General features: G+C 41.6%; 3 gene segments (V, D, J or C); all 3 read right to left on the bottom strand.

Moving 5' to 3' along the window:
* Positions 1–1,429: 1,429 nt before the first annotated feature.
* Positions 1,430–3,138, bottom strand: LOC132656307 (T cell receptor alpha variable 22-like). The segment is given in 3 exon segments: positions 1,430–1,507; positions 2,583–2,908; positions 3,087–3,138. Coding segments are annotated over 3 exon segments (456 nt in total).
* Positions 3,139–10,891: 7,753 nt separating this feature from the next.
* On the bottom strand, positions 10,892–11,397 carry LOC132656605 (T-cell receptor alpha chain V region CTL-F3-like). The segment is given in 2 exon segments: positions 10,892–11,235; positions 11,346–11,397. Coding segments are annotated over 2 exon segments (396 nt in total).
* A 7,659-nt stretch (positions 11,398–19,056) lies between these two features.
* LOC132656308 (T cell receptor alpha variable 12-2-like) lies at positions 19,057–19,646 on the bottom strand. The segment is given in 2 exon segments: positions 19,057–19,406; positions 19,595–19,646. Coding segments are annotated over 2 exon segments (402 nt in total).
* Positions 19,647–19,943: the final 297 nt, after the last annotated feature.

Here is a 19,943-nt window from a genome sequence, read left to right on the forward strand (position 1 = left end):
TGTGTTCCTTAATTGTTTGCTTGACGTTTTAAAGACTGTGACTGAATACAAAGACATGAAAGCTGAAAAAAACTAAAAAGAGATACAGAAGAAGTGCTATGTATTTGCTGAATGCTTGGGTGTCTTTCACACCAGGAACAGTTTCTATCTTCAACATAGACTCAGCACTCAAGAACTGAAAACGGAAGCATACCAAAGGCCCTTGTCTGTCTAGACAAGATGGTGAAGAAAAGGGTGTGGACACTGCTCCCAACCCAGCCAGAGAATATCCTGGTGGAGAAGAAGATTGAACTGGCTTCAACTGTGAGTAGATTTCACAGTAGAAAGGACATATACATTTAGACACAGGTTTTATCAATAAAGCTGGAGAGTGAACCAAGTGAAGGTGACAAACTCAGAAATGTACATTAAAAGAGGTAATCATGGCCTTGAAGGATAGTGTGCATCTTGTAAAGTGTTCACTTGCAAATTCTTATTTTTCAACACTATGGGCCATTTACCTATACTATATCTGTTTATCCTGGGCACATAGTGTTGACAAATATCTTCCATCATGATCTCTAATTAAACTTAAGCAGCATAGACAATAATGCTTGACTTATTTAAATAGTTTTAAATTCTAGCTCTCTGAGGAGTCTGTGGAAGAGCCACAGCCTTCACCTGCTCTGAAGCAGCACTGCCCCTCAGTGGCCAAATAGGAAGGTTTTCACTCTACAGTGTCCTGAGCTTAAAAGGGGGGTGAACTGTTCCTGAGAGCATTAGAGCAGGAGAGCTGACAATGCCTACTGCCAATGGTGGCATGGAGTGGTCTAACCTGAGCAGTACAGAGAGCTCCCCCTGGGTATGCTGATAAGGTAGAGCCAGTATGCTGCCAGATTTGCTACCACAGGCCCAGATCCAGGATTTTGAATTGGAGCACCCCAAAATCTATATCATCTTGGAACTGATAGGAATTTTAAAAAGGCTCGTCCTGCTGATCTAAATCTGCAGGATCTCCATTACACAGGACAACAAGACAACTGGGAGGATCCACTATTGATGGTATCACAGAGAAGCCAGAGATCTCAATCCAGACCAAATGCTCACATGAACATTTGTCCGCGCAGATGTGTGGAAAGAGGGGTGTACTATGGGACACACTGTGACACACTGTACAGCTGCCATGATGAGATGTCTTCTATGCATTGCTTTCTTTTGTTTACTTTTTATTTCCTTGCTTTTTATTTTGTGGGGGATGTTGCAAGGGCAGAGAGTAGATATGAGGAGAGAGCAAGATGAGGAAAATTGGGCTACATGATGTGAAACTCAAGAAGAATCAGTTAAAAAAAAACTCAGGCCTTGAGGAAATGCATTGAATCTTTCTCTGGAGCCAATACTTTTGAGATGGAAAAAGATTTTGTGTTTGTTGAGGTCAGCTATAGCATATTTTCTATCCTTCCCTTCTACCATTTCCTCCATGCATCATCATGATTCCGTATCTCTCTATCTTGCCTAAAACCACTTCACTCTGGAAAATGAGAGAAGCCAATCATAAGACATAATGAAATGACAATGTTGTTATTTCCAATACAGCTTTATGAAATGAATAAATGATTAGATTTGACATAAGGTATGTTTTATTTGCCCTTTATATAAACCACTTGTACACATGATGATTATTAAGTCACAAAAAATATTTTTACTACATTTTCGATATTTCTACTATTTTGAGATTATAACAATCTCATCTTATAAAGTGATTATATAGTTATAATATAATTTTTTCGTTTTTTATAAAACTGTCCAACTATTCCTCCTTGCTCTCTTTCAAACTTGTGGCCACATCTTTCATTAATTATGCTATATATGTATGTATGTATATACATGTTTATTCATAAATACACATGTAAAACCTGTTAAGTCTTGATGCTGTTACATGTAAGTATGTTTTCAGGACTGACGGATCAGTGTTGGATTACCAGTTGCTGTGCTCATCTCTGGGAAAGACTCTTTCTCTCCCTATCAGCATTCCTTAGTTGCAAATAGTTCAGTGTCTAGGACAGAGGATTTGAGCACTTACCCCATCTACATTGACATGTCTATGGTGACATTCTTAAAAGGAACAATTTCACAGCAAACTCTGATCCTCTGGCTCTTACCATGTTTCCTCCTGTCTTCTTCAGGGTTTCCAGAGCCTGAGCAGGTGCAGGAGTTACATTGCAGATATGTTCCTTGTGACTAGGACCCATCGCTCTGCATCCTGATTGGTTGTGGTTTTCTGCAATGGCCTCCATCTTTTAGTAAAGTCATGGATCTTGAAAAAGAACCTACAACCACCACTTTAGTAAACCAGACAACCTCTATCCTCATTCAAAATATTTGTCCTTATCCAATACACATTCATTTACAGAGTCTGCACATTTTGCTCTTCTTTTTATGTTCTTTTCTATTTTAATTTTTTCTTCACAACTTAATCATTAAATTTCCCAATTGAATCCACCTCCCTCCCAGTACCAACCTTCCTCTCTCTTCCCCTTATTAAAACAGGCAGGGATTCTGCAGTGGCTTCCTAATTTCTTGTGAGTGAAAAGGCCCACACCCACCCAGCAGAATGTTTGTGTACAGGCTGCAGGTGTGTGGGGAGCACTGTGTACCCCAGCACAGAGATAAGTGCCTGAGTCTGTGCTCTGGGAGGAGGAAATGTACAAAGAGCTGCGATGCTCCACAGGGGCTGTCTTGGATGTCAGTCTTCCACTCTGCTTTGTTTCAGAAGGAATGTAAAACAGGCTGATGAGGTGTCCTCCAGGACTTTGGTGAAACCACTGCATTCGGTTTGCAGAGGTGGAAAAGTTGCACTGCAGTGTTGCACTCTCACCCTCCTGCATTACCAAGGTCGCAGGTCTCTGCTCTACTTGCTGCCCTTTCACCCCTGATTGGAAACAGAAAAAGAGATACAGGTGGCTGTCATTGCAGTTTCCCCTGAGCCCTGAATGCACCCCCATGTCCTCTGAGAAGGTGGGAGCTCTGCAGGACTCCTGAGCTACTTTCCCCACCCCTCCATGTGCAATGTCCCCTCAGGTGCCCTGAATGTGGACAGCCAGACTCACAGCAAACTCGGGTGCACAGAAGCCCCAGCAGAGAGCACAGCAGCCTCTTCATGGTGCTTGTGGAGCCTCTGGAGACAGAAGCAAGCAACCAACCACTGGGCTATAGGGGCTGTTTAAATGTCCCTCCTCCTGCAGTCAGCTCCACCCAGGAACCCTGCCAGACCTGACCCTGCTGAGTTTCCTCCCAGCCTTCAGAGCCTGAAGCTCCTCCCACACCATACCTGCCTGAGAGTCTAGGTGGAGCACAGTGGAGAAGAGGGACATTTTGACATGAGCCTGGGGTTGTGTTGAGTTAGGGAACCTGGAGCAGGAGATGACCAAGAAGAACATGCCTCAGCTACACACAGAGTCTGGAAATTCAGGGAAACAGGAGCTGATATATAACTCAGGGACAGGTGCTTGCTCTAAAGAAAGACCCTTGATTCGACCCTGAAGGATGGCTCAACAGACATGGGTATCTGTCCTTCTTCTAGGAGGCCTTAGCTCCCTTCCTAGCATGACATCAGGTGGCTAAAAGCTACCTGTCACCCAGCTCCAGGGCATGTGATGCTCTCTTCTGTCCTCTTTAGAATCTGTGCAGAAGTGCCAAAATTTACACAGATCCACTCTATACACACTTTTAAAAAAAAAAAAGTATACTTCACTGTGGAATAATTTAAGTTAAATATCTGCATTAAAAATAAACATAAACAGGATCATAATGATAAAGTATAAGTTCATGGTTTCCTGCTTCTGAGCAGTCAAAGTTTGTTCTAACTGCTGTTTAAAAACGTGACCCCATAAGGAGGAAGTGAATTGGGGAAACTAGTGTGGAGGGCTGCATTGCAGAGGAGCAGATCAAGAGCACTGTCTGCTCTGCACTTGGTGACTGCCGGGAATGTGATCATATCAAAAGAGGAATGCAGCTTAAGATTTCACCAGAAGAAGATTGCTTGAGAGATGAGACCGGTGATGAATAGAAAGGACATAATCTCCTCAAAAAGAGCTCACAGCCAACTCTAAGCCTGTCATTGTCTCAAACAATAGTAGAGCAAGGAATGACCTCCTGCTTGGTCAACATCCTGCAGTGTAACTTGGGTAGAAATTTTACTTCTCGGTAAAAGGTTTTTCAACACTGAGATCTTTTCAATGAGAAGCAAGTAAGTGGCGACTAAGATCTATCCCATAGGATGAAGCACTTATCAAGATTCCACCCTCTCTCTGTACTGTAGCCTTCACAGAATATGCCAGCTCCCTGACACTGACTGAGGCTGGGACCCTGGTCTTCCTCTGCAGGGCTCAGGTGGTTTGTGTCCAGCACTGACTGCACTTGTGACTCAGGGTAGAGGTTCCCCCAGCTTCCTCAGTCCTATTGTCAGAGGATCTTCAGGTGGAAAGATGTTTACACTTCTGTACTCAGTCTGAAATTCCTCCATGCCTGACAGGCTGACTACCTGCTGTGACCTTCAGGAGAGGCTGAGACCCAGGTGAGGGTGTAACACACACAGGAAAGGAGCCTGATGGATAAGGGATATGTTGTAGAATATTTGATCACACTGTGAACCCCAAGATGGAGTCGTTTAGTGTAAACCTTGTTTCTAGTTGTGGTATGGCTCAGCCATAGCACACACCTTTAATATCAGACAGAATTAAGTAAAGTGTACCACAGGTCAAGAGGCAGAGTAAGCAACCAGATGACAAAGAGTGAATATAGAGGGATAAAGCAGAGAGTAAAAGGAAGTCAGGAGGATAGGTAGAGAGATGCACAGGAAGGAAAGAGAAGGGAATTTCAGTTTGGGGTTTTTGAGACAGCATGGGGAATTATTTTTTTTTCTCTTGGGATGTTGGCTGAGGAGAAAGGTCAGCTAGGTGTTTTCTCTGCCTCTCTGAGGTAGCAGACTTTCATCCAGGCATTTTCCTCCTGATTATTCATCATTAACATCAAGCCTTTGAGATTTTCTTTAAAACAACAGGATGAGCAGCTGCCCCTCAGCCCCAGAGCGGTTGCAGCTCATGCGCAGATGCAGCCATCAGGTTGGGGCAGCACCTGGGCTCTGCATCCTCCTGCTGTGTCAGTGCTGTGTGGACTCAGCCAGAGGTGGGTCTCTGTCCTGAGTGAGGCCACACATTACTCTTTCTGTGAAGATGAACTAAAGCAGAGACACACTCACAGAGCACTCCAAGCCCAGGATGCTCAGCAAGGTCAGCAGTGGGAGCAGGAAGTAGCTCCCTCCTTCTGGAGAGTTCCAGGAAGCAAATAAAGCCTGAAGATTGGGAGAGGAAGACAAAGGTTGCTCTGAGCTTCAGGAGGCTTAGATACCTTCATCCTAGGGATAGTGGAGGGACAGTTAGCAAGAAATACTTTGTTTTCCTTGGCCTACCTACACCATCTGTGAAATATGTTCTGTCAGAAAACCTACTGAAACCTTGGAGGTTTTAAAAAATAACTATTAATAATTTCATACATGACCATAATGTATTCAGATCAAATCCAACACCACCACCCTGCTTCTCCTACACTTCTCCTGGAACCCACTATACCCCAGTGCCCCTGCAGAATTCAGAGAACTAAAAATGTGGCTTCAGGGCTTAAAGAGGAAAGAGCTTAAGAGATAGAGTGGTAGAGCAAAGGTACTACAATGTCATCAGGGGGAGCATGGGGGACTGGCTAAGTGAAGAGGAGGATAGCAGGTTGAGGCTGAGAAGGAAGGTTCATGAGTCTATACTGCTCTATGGAAAAGCCATTAATTCTTTAGAAAGGAGTGTCCTCTAGAGGCCCAACTGAGAAATGAAAAGTTCACAATTGTAATAACTTCCCACTGTCCTTGATGCCTTCCCAGGGTGAATTTCAAGGCTTTCTGACCACGCACAGTGGAAGGTTTATGTTTAAGTGTGAAACTTGTGAGATTTTCGTTTTAATACAAAGTTGTGAGCAGAAACGGTTGAAAATATTTTAGTGAAAAAATTACAGAACCTTTACACGTTTCAAAACAAGTGTGAGGAACTTAGTATTCAGAGCACTGTGCAGTTGCTACAGTTCTACACAACAACATGACAATGCCTGGGAAAATGATGTGATTGATGCTGCTGGGAAGTATAGATTCAAATAAACATTGTAAAAGTGCATTTTAGGAAAACATGCATGTCATGGACAATCCTCATTTGATGAACTCCAAGTCAAATTTGATGTATGGTGAACTAAGGAATAGACTGAATTTCCTGTGCAATCTGTTGGTATTTTTCATAAAATAAAACACAATTAAGAGTTATACACCTGCCCTATTCTAGATTCTGAACACAAGAGTAGATTATGCCATGTATGGACACCAGGGGGCAGGAGTTAGGCTCATCACCTTGCAAATCCACTACCACAGTTCTCATCCTAGCAAGGTACTTAAGAGTCAACTTCTAGAAATAAGTGCAAGTTTCTCCCTTTCTCGTGTGTGTGTGTGTGTGTGTGTGTGTGTGTGTGTGTGTGTGTGTGTGTGTAAATTAAAATGAAGTCACTGAGACTCTTAACAAGTACCATTCAATGAGGCAGTTTTTAGTCCAAATGCAGAACACAAAGGACAGAACCTTTTTCACACAGATCAAAGTGCACAGCAATGAACATGGAAGAGCAAGTATCTCTGTAGAAAGATGTAGAATCTGTTGGTTAAATCCTCAAAAGTGTAACATCTAGATCTTGTGGTAGATCTATGTTCAGCATTTGGAGAAGCTTCATACTGATTTCCTTATTGGTTGTCCCCATTTGTATTCACATTAGCAATGAAGACGTATTCTCCCTCATGCAACATTCTGTTTGTACCCTTGTCCTCCATTTTTACAGCCCCTCCCTGCTCCTCTTCTGTGATAAAATCTGAGCCTTGTATATAGGAACTGCATTCTGGATGTGTTAACTAGCACTAGAAAAGTTGAGACCAGGTACTCTTTGAATTTTGACCATTTGCCCATTACTGTACTATCCTCTATTTGCTTCAAAAGGAAGCTTCTTTGATGAGAAGTGAGAACTACACCTATCTTTGAATAATTATACAGAGTTAAAATCCAGTTAGAAGCCATATTGATTTAGTAAAATGGCCACAACTGCTTCTCCTCTAGTGTTTATGACATCTCCAGCCATGGGTAGTTAACTAGGCTTAGAGTATTGGGCCTTAATTCCTTCCTATTGAGCAGGCCTTATGTCCAGTAAAGTGCATAATAGTTCCCCCAAAATGAAAGTGCTACCATTGCACCTCTGTGAGCATTCTTGCCATTGGGATCAGTGTTTTTTTTTTAAATTAAATTTTAATTTCTTTTTACAAATTACAGATTTTTCACTTTGTATCCCAGCTGTAGCCCTCTCCCTCATTCCCTCCCAATTGCACCCACTCTCCTTCATTTCCTCCCTTCCTCTCTCTAAGTCCAATGATAGGGAAGATCCTCCTCCCATTCCATCTGACCCTAGTTTATTAAGTCTCATCAGGACAGTCTGCATTGTCTTCCTCTGTGGCCTAACAAGAATGTGTCTCCCTCAGGGGTCGGGGGAGGTCAGAGCCAGCCACTGAGTTCATATCAGAGACAGTCTCTGTTCCCCTTGCTAGGGAAACCCACTCAGATACTGAGCTGCCGTGGGCTTCATCTGAGCAGGGGTTCTAGGTTATATCCATGCATGTCCTTGGTTTGAGAATCAGTTTAAGACAAGCCCCTGTGCGCAGATATATTTTGTCCTTGTGGAGCTCCTGTCCTCTCCAGTTCTTACGAACTCTCTCTTCTTTCATATGATTCCCTGCACTCTGCCCAAAGTTTGGCCATGAGTCTCAGCATCTGCTTTGAAACACTGCTAGGTAGAGTCTTTCAGAGGCCCTCTATGGTAGGCTCCTGTCCTGTTTCTTGTTTTCTCCTACTTCCAAGTCCATCCCATTTGTCTTTCTAAGTAAGAATTGATCATCTTACTCCACGTCCTCTTTCTTGTTTAGCTTCTTTAGGTGTACAGATTTTAGTATGTTTATTCTATCATATAGGTCTAGTATCCACTTATAAGTGAGTATATACCATGTGTGTGTTTCTGCTTCTTGGATACCTCACTAAGGATGATCTTTTCTAGGTCCTACCTTTTGTCTGCAAATGTCATGATTTCCTTGTTTTTAATTGCTGAGTAAGTATTCCATTGGGGGAATGTACCACAATATCTGTATCCATTCCTCAAACGAGGGACATCTGGATTGTTTCCAGGTTCTGGTTATTATGAATAAAGCTGTTATGAACATGGTTGAGCAAATGTCCTTGTTGTATATTTAAGCATATTTTGGATATATGCCTAGGAATGCTCTCTTGAGGGAGCAGTATTCCTAGTTGTCTGAGAAAGCGACAAATTTATTTCCAAAGTGGTTGTACAAGTTCACATTCTTGCCGGCAATGGAGCATAGTTCCCCTTTTACCATAACCTTTCCAGCATGTGTTGTTACTTGAGGATTTTATCTTAGCCATTCTGAGGGGTGTAAGGTGAAATCTCAGGGTCTTTTTGATTTGCATCTCCCTGGTGGTTAAGGACATTGGGCATTTCTTTAGGTATTTCTCTGCCATTCTATATTTATCTACAGAGAATTCTTTGTTTAGCTCTGTGGGGTCATTGTTTTGATTCACAATCTTTCTATTGCTTGGTAAGATTTTCTATTGCTTTTCTCCTTTGGACTCTTGCATGAAACCTTTGGATACTGTGAGAACCTGTCATCAGAGAGGAGTCTTCAGGTCAGTTTTAGCTAAATTCCCAGAAGTCCTTGTCTAAAGTAAGTGGTATCCCTAGAAATAGGGTCTTATCTTCAAATTCTGTGCAGATAACCAAGCCAATGGCAATTATTTGGAGGAGTCTTTTGAAGCACCTAACTAACAACTTAAAAGAAGGGTTCCCAAGTCTGGAACTCATGTGAAGTAGAAGTTTCTGGTTTCCTTGAAGACTCAGCTTTGTCATATGATATTTTGCTTTAAGCTGCACACGATGTTTACTGGAGGTGGGCTTGTGAAAGGGTACATGATGTTTTGCTATGAGCCCTCTCATGCAAGGGGACTGACTTTGGCCAGCTGAGAACATCCCTTGGTGGGGGGAGGACTCTGGGTAGAGAAGATAAATAAAAGGCCCCATGGAGGCATCCCTTTTTGGATTGACATCACAGTGTTGATCTTCATGCTTCACAAAGATAAATGTTCCAGAGAACGTTTTGGGTTAATCCATCCAAGTCTTGTGGCTTTTGCTGATTTCATGTTGCTGTTTAATATTGGCCTTTGGATTGGACTGCTGGTAACTTGAAGGCTGAGTTTGGTAATCCCCTAAAGACCCATGGACCCTTATCAGCAGGAAGGGGATAAAAAAAAGGCCTACAGCCCTTTTCCATACTAATCTCCTACTGAGGTTGGGGCTTGGATGGGAGGTGAAGTTGTTTAAGAACCATAAATAAAATACATTTGGTTAAATATAAGTCTACATTCTGGCTTTTATTGGATTTGACAAGCTCTCACCTAAGAGATTCTATTCTATGCTATGCCATTAGAAGTAGTTTTGGGTGTTTGGAGAAGCAATTTGACATCCCCTGGTGCTTTCTAACCAGTAAGAAAATGTGTAATTTATTGCTGATCATTGTGTATATAAACATGAGTATTTCTTGAAAGGCAATGTGGTTTATTATTATTATTTCAGCTCTTTCTTTTTGTGCAGAGAGATAAGTATAAGTACTAGAGCATTTTATTTTAAACCAACATCTTGTTTACAAAGTGAGATGAATCAAAACGTTGGTCTCCTTTCTCATGTTTCAGAAAAAATATGAGAGAACCCAACTCTAATCCCAGGTGAGTGCAAACACCACATCATCGGGATTGAAGCAAAGTGCACTGGCAGACAAGAATAGACTTTAAGGGGAAGGGATTTTTGGACAGAACCTTTTATGACTAGACTGTTTCAGACATGGTGTATAGGAAATGGAAGGACTTGCCAACAACTGTATTTTTTGAGCAGCTTCACTAAGTGAAGGCTGTCAGGGAGCATTGTGGTTTGAATGAGAATGGCCACCATAAGCTCATTTATCAATGTTTGGCTCCCACTTTGTGGACTATTGAGGAAGGATCAGGATGTATGGCCGTGTCTGAGGAGGTATATCACTGGTGTTGGGCTTTGGAATCCCAAAGCCAAAGTCAAGCCCAGCTTCTCCCTCTCTCTGTCTCTTGCTTGTGATCAGATGTAAGCTCTCAGCTACTACTCCAGGGCCATCCTGCCTGCCTGCCTGCTCCTACACTCCCTACCATGATGATCACCTCTGAAACTGTGGTCAAGCCTCCAATGAAATGCTTTCTTTCACTAGCTGTCTTGATTATCCATGGTGTCTCTTCAAAGCAGCAGACAAATAACTAAGAGTAGAAGTTGGGGGATGCTCTGCAAAATGGACCAAGGAAAGGAAGAATCTTAATAATTTGTAGAATGAGACTGAAGCAATATTTTAAAGACTAGAGTCTATGTTTCTCATTTAAATCATAAATTTGAGGGTAATAACAAAAGATTGCTAGAGAATTTGAGTTCCTAGATTCTGTAAGACATCTTGGTAGAGATAAATCCTTTGTCAGGCTTTTCCTGGAGATGTTTGCTGTTAAGACTTGCAGTTAGGGAGAGAACTTTATTTCAAGGGATCACAGCCTGGGTTGTCTCTAGCACTGTCTTCCATCCTGTCCTGTCAGAATATCCACAGATCCTAGGTTTCTAAATATTTGACCTGAGACTTGATGCTGTTTTTCAGGAAGCTGGTAAGCAGTACTTGGAGAAAGCACACAGCCTCCCTCACAGGGCTGCTCCCCTAGGCCTCCTACACTTGTGGTTTGTGTGCAGCTTCTCCTGAAGCCTCCCTCACTGTGTCACCCAGAGCACAGTAGTACAGGGCAGAGTCTGACAGCTGCGCTGAGGACATCTGCAGGTGGAAGGAGCTGCTGCTCTTGTGGAGAGTGGCATGGAACCCTCGGTGCTCTGTCCTCTTGTTGTCTGTGGAGCTCCTCAGGAGTAGCTGAGGGGTTTCATTGAGATATTGCATGTACCAGAAGAGGTAAACACCTAAGTAAGTAGTCTGATAGGTGCAGTTCAGCATCACAGGCATCCCCTCTGTGAGAGTGACCAAGCCTTCTGTCTGTGTCACTGAGTCTCCATTGCTCCTTTCTAAAAAACAAACAAGGAGGAATTACTGTTCTATGTGAGGAGGAAGGATAAAGACTGCCATAGTTGTACAACAAAGACATCATTAACTCTTAGGGTAAAATGTAACTTACTGAGCATGAAGAGGAGCACAAGAACTGAGCAGGTGACAGGAAGCATGTTCATAGAAGAAATGACACTTGGTCCTTGACTGCACCAGTCTCGCAGGGCAAGTCTTCTTCAGGACCTCATCAAACTCCTCACTCATGGGCAAGGACCTCTGTCTGAACAGTGAGTCTGTCATGCTAAGACACTTGAAGGAGATGTAACCCACATCTCCACATCTAAGAAAGCAACGCCCTCTGCTGATCTCCTTAAACCTGCACCACAGGTGGCTGCACAAGACACTGTGAATAAACTTGAAACCTCATCCTAAGCAGACAGGTCTCCAGCTGACACCTGTGTTATGAACCATATGTATCCTATGGTATTTAACGGGGTGGGTGTACGTAAAAGTGTACACACCCATACCTCTGATAAAATTCATCTATTTTTCTCATTATATTGGTTCTTTAGAGAATGTTATGCAATAAAATTTTATTATACTCATATGCTCTCTCCAATTCTAACAGATTCATCCAACTTCCCTACCAATCACATTTTGTCCCTCTCTTTTTTTAAATAAGACACTTCAATTTGTCTTTCCGGCTGTTCTTCTCATATACTCTTAGCTTTGTTCCCTCAGTAGAGGGTGGTCTATGAACCAGGAGCTGCATTTTTAAACTGCATCTCTCTCTCTCAGCAGATACAAACTGCCAACAGCTCCATGGCTAAGGGAGGGAATGCCCACTGTCCCCATTTGTCTGATCCTTTGCTAGTCTTATGCCTGCTGCCAACCTCTGTGAGTTCATATGAGAAGCTGCATTTTTAAGTGCTTCTCAGCTATTCGAGATTCCTCTGTTGTGAATTCTCTCTTTAGCTCTTTATCCCATTTATTAATTGGATTACTTGATTTGTTGGCGTTTACTTTCTTAAGTTCTTTGTATATTTTGGATATTAGCCCTCTGTCTGATGTACTGTTCGTGAAGAACTTTTACCCATCTCTAGGCTGCCATTTTGTTCTATTGACAGTATTCTTTGACTTACAGAAGCTTCTCAGTTTCATGAGATCCCATTTATTAACTGTTGATCTCAGAGTCTGTGCTGTTGCTGTTCTGTTCAGGAACTTGTCTCCTATGCCAATGAGTTCCAGAATTTCCCCCACTTTATCTTTGAATAGATCTGGAATCTCTGGTTTTCTGTCAAGATCTTTGATCCACTTTGATCCACTTTGATCCAGTTTTGTGCAGGGTAAGGAATATAGGTGTATTTGCACTTTTCTAAATGCAGACATCCAGTACGACCAGCACCGTTTATTGAAGATGCTTTCTGTTTTCCAGTGTATGGTTTTGGCTTTTGGTAAAAAATCAAGTGGCCTTAGGAGTGTGGGTTTATTTCCATTGATCAGTTCCATTGATCAGCCTGTCTGTTTCTATGCAAGTATCTTGCATTTTTTAATACTATTGCTTGCAGTATAGCTTGAAATCAGGGATGTTGATACCACCACATGTTCTTTTATTGTACAGAATTTTTTGGGCTATCCTGAATCTTTTATTTTTCCATATAAAGATAATGGTTGCTCTTTCTCAGTCTGTAAAGAATTGTGCTAGGATTTTAATGGGTATTGCAATGAATCTGTACATGGCTTTGGACATAATGGCCATTTTTACTATGTTAATTCTACTGACACATGAACATGGGAGATCTTTCCATCTTCTAAAATGTTCAATTTCTTTCTTCAAATACTTAAAATTCTTGTCATACAGGGCTTTCATTTCCTTGGTTAGGGTTACACCAAGATATTTTATATTATGTGTGGCTATTATGAAGGGTGTTGTTTCTCTAATTTCTTTCTCAGCCCTTTTGTCACTTTTATAAAGGAGGGCTTCTGACATTTTGAGTTAATTTTTTATTCAGACACATTACTGAAGGTGTTTATCAGCTGTAGGTGTTTTCTGGTAGAATCACGGGGTCACTTATGTATTCTATCTTATCACCTAAGAATAGTGATACTTTGACTTCTGTTTTTTTTTTTTTTTAATTTGTATCCCTTTTATCTCCTTTACTTGTATTATTACTCTATCTAGAACTTTACCATTGTTGTAGGAGACAATTAATATTGTCTAATAATTATCTTTTAGTAAAGCTGTTCTCCTAAACAGCTGTATAACCAAATCACCTCACAGAGACTGGATTTATTTAGTTAACCTAGAACACAATGCTGGGCAATAGTTACTGCCTCCTAAACCTCCAAGCCCTCATAGTCTCCTAACATTTAGATTTCCCACATTATATTTGCTTTTTTGTGAAATCTTAGGTCTGGTTCATGCTCCAAGTCCTCCAAGATCTGTCCTCCTGCTCTGCCTTCAAACTTGCCTGTTCTCCTCTCACTCATTTCCTGCCCTCTAGCTCCTCCCCTCTTTCCTGTCCTCTGGCTCCTCCCAGCTCAACATTGTGCCTAGTTGCTTTATTTAGGCCTGTTTACACAAGAGTTGAGACAGGATGCTTAGAATAAGTATCACAATGCAATATCTGGATTGAAACCAGAGAATGGGTGGGGGAATCAGTATTTGAATGAACAAGGGTAAGGTGTATACATTTTAAAAGAACATTATACCAACATACCATATTGAAGAGCTATGGTGAAAGCAGGCAACCTAGTGTTATCCTTGATTTTAGTGGGAATACTTTAAGTTTCTCTCCATTTAACTTGATTTTGCCTATTAGCTTGCTATATATTGTGTTTATTGTGTTTAGATATGTGGCTTGTATCCTTGATCTCTCTAAGACTTTAAACATGAAGGAGTATTGGATTTTTTTTAAAGGTCTTTTCAGCATCTAATGAAATAATCATGTGGGTTTTTTTCTTTTAGTCTGTTTATATGGTGTATTATGTTGATGGATTTTTCAAATGTTGAATCCATGCATTCCTGGGATGAAGTTTGCTTGATCATGGTGGATGGTATTTTTGATGTGTCCCCAGATTTAGTTTGCAAGTATTCTGTTGAGTATTTTTGCATCAATATTCATGAGATTGGTTTGAAATTCTCTTTCTTTGTTGAGTCTTTGTGTATTTTATGTATCAGGGTGACTGTGTTCTCATAGAATGAGTTTGGCAATCTTCCTTCTGTTTCTATATTATGGAATAGTTTGAGGTGTATTAATTTTTCTTTGAAAGTCTAGTAGAATTCTGTACTAAAACCACAGAGACATAACAAAACCAAAGGCTGTTTTTTGAGCAAATCAAGAAGATAAACAAACCCTTTGCCAATCTAACTAAAAGACAAAGGGAGAGTGTCCAAATTAATAAAATTAGAAATAAAAAAGGGGATATGACAACAGACACTAAAGAAATACAAAGAATCATTAGATCATACTTCAAAAACCTGTGCACCACAACATTGGAAAATTTAAATGAAATGGTTGATTTTCTTATAGATACCACTTACCAGAGTTAAACCAAAATCGATTAAGAATTTAAATAAACTATAACCCTTAATGAAATAGAAGCAGTCATCAAAAGCCTCTAAACTGTAATTATTAAAGAGATTTTTGCTATTGTAGAGAATACCTGTTACTTTTCACTTGAACAAGAGAAATGGTGCCTGGAAGGTAAGATTCCCCAGAGTATTTAGAGAGAAGACATTCACTTAAAGAAAAAGTTCTTAGGGAAATAGGCTCTTTGGGCACACTCTAGAAAGAGGCCATGCTGGAAAGTGTTTTCTTCAGTTTACCCTTCACACTGTTCCTCTCACTGCAGTGATAAACAGGGGCAGGATGCAGGGAAAGCTGGCAGCAGAAGTCAGTGTCATCTGCATGGTGCTTGTTTTGAAGACATGAAGAATAGAACAGCCCTGCATCAGCAAGGCCTGCACTGAGGCTCAGAAAAAAGTGAAGGATGCCAGACGCTGTGGGGCAGAGCAGAGTCCCTGAAAACCTTGAGAGGTCAATGAGTGACATAGTGAGGATGAAACATGAGTTACAATGGGAGGAATGGATGTTTGAGATTCCAGGAAGAGTAAATGTAAGCTGAAAAAAGCTGAGGGATTTGAAAACTATAGTGCATGTGTGTGCTAGAAGCAAGGATGACTAGATACTAGACATAATTCCTCATAGAAATACCTACTTTCAAAACATATCATTTTAAAAACCTACTCAGTATAACACATGATGAACCACCACTTCCTGGAATTCGAAGAATATAAGACTCATCTCAGTGTTTCAAAGAACTATCTAGGCCTTGGGGCTGCACATGAATCCTTTAGGACCTTTCAGTAGTACTGGGAAGTCTTTCTTCATGATCCACAAGAATACAAGACTCCTTATTGTGATATCAGAGTTTGAGGAATCTTTTGTGATTGGTAATCTGAATCCTTCCTTTCAAGGGAAGAAATACAAAGTCACTACACTTGAAGGCATGTATGTAAGAATGCCCAGAAATGAACCTGGTGTTTTGTTGTTTGAATCTATGCACATGGTATTTTACTTCAACCAAAGATAGTTTGAAAAGTCAGAAGTTTTTAAAGGGTTGATAATGGGCCTTTCTTCATGAGAAAAGGTAAGTACAGCCTCCATCCATAGGTAGGGTATGTAGGAATCAGCGCTGAGAGTTGGCATTACAGCAACAGGCACATGGGCACTCTGTCTGCAGCACAGAAATAAGCAGCAGTGTGCAGCCAGGACAGGGAGAGGAAACTGCTTTGAGTGGAGGACTGTGACCATCTGGGGGCCTTGATAAATTTCTTTACTCTGCTAGCTAAAGTACAAGGCAGGAAAAATATTGACTACAGCACACAGAAGCAGGGAAATCACAGTAGACAGAACCAACTGATGGAGAAACCTAAACACACACACACACAAGCACATGCATAGAGAGACAGAGAAAAATAAAGAGAAGGAAAGAGAGAGAGAGAGAGAGAGAGAGAGAGAGAGAGAGAGAGAGAGGGAGGGAGGGAGGGAGAAACAGGGAACACAGAGAGGACATTCAGTAACACAAAATTCTCATGTCTTCTCCAAGACTAAAGTTTGTAAGAGTCTTTAAAAGATTTTCCTTCCCTCATTTAGGGTTGCTCAGTCTGAATAAACACAAGATGGATGATTGACCCACAGCTTTGACATAAACATGTACTGAGCAGGCCTAGAACGTGTTCAGTTCCAACAGCAGCAGGGGGTCTACTGATGGAGAGAAGCTTCACCAGGCCTCTGTTTTACACTGCTAAGCTTGTCTCAGGTCAAGAGGCTGATGAAAAAGCCAATCATCTTGAAGTCCAACATTGATGTTAACTCTATGGCCCCTCTGACTGCCTGTCTGCACAACAGTCAATCTATTTAACCCTTATTCCCACTGCATCAGTGGTGACTCTTAGTCATCCACTATTTCTTTCTCACTGTTAAATTTATTAAGCTTAGCAGGGTAGCTTCTATCTGTGCTCTGCCTGTGCCTCTGCAGTACAGCTATGGAAGTTTTTTGCCTGCAGATATTGTTGACATGTCTAGCCTCCTAGATGTTTGGGGCATGGAATAATCTTCTCCTTGTAGGTTGTTCACTGCTAGACAGAAACATGGGCTAGAGATCAGAACTCAGCAGATACATTTTTCAAGTAAATTTACAAATAATCAAGAAGACCTGGCCTCTTCAATGATGCACCTTCTGAACTTAGGCGTCCCTGTTCCCATTATAGATAGATTGACCTCACCAGCTGGTTGTAGGCTTACATCCCCCATAACTCCCAGAGTTTATCCATGCTCTCCTTTATCACAGGGAATACAGATCAGACCCTGATTTGGAACTAGGTTCCTAAGAAAGAAGAGTTAGTTCCATCTATTGAGTATGTATCAAGGCTGTTTTCTAGAGCCCTTGGCTTTTAACCTAACCAGGTAGAGGAAAGCTCAGTCTACGCGTGCGCACAGACACACACACACACACACACACACACACACACACACACACACACACAGTGATAATGGCTTAAAACCAAGACATAGGAACAGAAGCACTGCCATCCTATCATCTGCCATTTGGTGCTTGCCACCTGGACCTCATCCTGCCACTAGAATACACTGTGAGATACCTGAGTGTCCAGAGGTGATTAAGAAGAAATTTCAAAGACATGCATTCTCTGACTTTTCCTAGAACAGATTAAAAGGTAACAGTTTAATTCAATAACACATGAATGCAGAAAGAGATATATAGAGCCCATGGATGTCAAGGTAAATGACCAAAAGACCCAGTGCCAGCCACTCATACTCACCAAAGTTTAACCTGGGACAGTGGCTCTGAGTTTGTGATTTCATATTAGTGTATGGAAGAAATGTGGGCTCGTGTGTGTGTGTGTGTGTGTGTGTGTGTGTGTGTGTGCAAAGAAATCTTTATTAAAACATGAGAAATTAAGGAAAAGTGAATGAAACCTCCAAAAGAACACCATTTCAGAGAGGAAAGAGCTGTCAGTCTCCTTGTCTATGGTCCTCATAAGGCTATGGAAGAGACTGTACATGTGCCGATATAATAATGTTGCCATTACTTAATCACCTGGGTGATCATTCTCCATGCATGTTCCAATTTGGGATATGGTCATATGGTCATACAACCTTTACATACTGCCTCTGACATGCACTTTCTTGGATGCTGACCTTGACTGCCTGACAGCAATAGTCACTAGCTGCTGTTGACACTTCTGCCTTTCATGTGTCTCTAGTGTTGTGAAATATGTTAAGCTTTTTATTCTCTTCACTAATAAAAATAGCTGCATGGTACAAGAGAATACTGTGAGACTGCAGAAAGCAAACTGAATTGATATGTACAAAATTCACCAGGGTGAATTTGGAATTTTTTGGCATGCACTGAACGGAAGCAGGGCCAGTGTTTACATCTGGATCTCTGAAGAAATTCACAGAAGTATGACCCTATCTGAGACTCCATTTATGAACCAGCATTGATGATAGATCATCCAAAGGAAGAGACAAGGTGTGTCTCCCAGCTGCAAGGAATAAATGACTCTGATGTCAAACAAGAGCCAACAATAGGAATATTTTTGCTCTCAACCTTGGTCAAAGAAGCTTTCTATTCAGTGACTTAATTCAGAGATGCATAACTACCTATGGCGATGAGAGTAAGTGTTGAGAACTCAAACCTAAATGGGGTATCTATATCATCCTCTCCATGGCCAGGAAAATACCACAGAAGAAGGAGTTGGAACACTGTAGGATCCCAATGATAGGAAGAATGCTCCAAGTGCTGAGAAAAGGATAATGTGAGTGAAGAGCCACAGGGGAAACCTCTCTACCTACTCCTCATCACAGCGAAGCCTAGGGAACATCTTGGAAGAGAAGTAGAAAAAAAATGTTGAAGAAAGGGAGGAGAGCTTCAAAATGTCCTCTGGACATGACATGGATGTTGCACAACATGAACTCACAGGACCTGTGATTTCCTTCACCAGACATACACAAAACCAAAACAGCTAGAAATTCAAGTATGGAGGGCAACAGGACTTCTGAGACCCCTCTTTCCTTACTGGGGAGATATTGGTAATTGATAGATGGTGGGTGAGGAAAGTCATTTTTTTAGGAAGGTGGACACTTGTAGGTTCCCATGCATCAGGGGATGATCCCAGTGGATGGCACCACTAATTAGATTCAGTGGGTTATGAGAAAAAAGGAGGAATAGGGGACATGAAGCTTAGGGCACTATGTGTTCACAGTGAGGTGTTCTCATAAAGCAAATACTTTCAAAATCAAGTACGCTTGAGCTCAGAACTTGTTGTGGCATAGTATGTTTGTGTTCAGGCTGCAGGTGCCTGGGGAGCACTGTGTGCTTACTGCACAGAGGTAGACAGCAGAGTCACTGGGCTGGGAGTCTCTGATGTGCAGGGAGACATGCATGCTGGCTTTATTGAGGTGAGCTGTGAATCTGCCTTCTTCCTTGTCACCATTGGAGAAGATGGACACCAGCAACTCGAGGCCTTTCCCGGACTGCTGTCTGTACCAACTGAAGATGTTGGAAGCACTATCACTGAAAGTGCAGTTGAGAGAGGCCATGGCTCCCTCTGGGACACTGAGGGATTCTGGGTTCTGCTGCACCTTCTGCTGGCTGCTCACCCCTGTGCAGAAAGACAAAGGTCAGGCAAACAGAAATGGGGGCATATGGATGCTAACACTGTAGAATGCTGACAATTGCCCATGGGCCTCCCACCCCTTAAATAAACACTTAAAACATTGGTGTTTTTACCATTATTCTAGAGTAATAGAAACAACTTTTTATATACAAAAAATAAATGTCCATACTCACAAATAATCTGAAGCCACAGGACCACCAGCAAAATGCTCAAAGATTTTATCATTCTCTCTTCCTCTCTCATCACTGAGGATTCATACTTTAAGCCCTCACCCCCCAAATTAGTTTCAAGTTTCTAATGTTTCTTCTTCAGGAAACATTAAGATATTCTTCCACCAAGTAGAGAAAAAAAGCACAGTTCACCACCTCTTTTTTTTTAATCATCAAACCCTTCCCCTTCTTCATTTCCCCTCTTCTCCCCCTCCCTTTCCCCCACCACTTTCTCACTCAAAATCACTTGAGACTTTTCCCCAGTCTTTGAGAAGAGCCTGCCATCTTGTGGATACTGACAGTGACCAAAGAA

The sequence above is a fragment of the Meriones unguiculatus genome, chromosome 9 (genome assembly GCF_030254825.1).
Source record: "Meriones unguiculatus strain TT.TT164.6M chromosome 9, Bangor_MerUng_6.1, whole genome shotgun sequence".
NCBI classification, from domain to species: Eukaryota; Metazoa; Chordata; class Mammalia; order Rodentia; family Muridae; genus Meriones; species Meriones unguiculatus.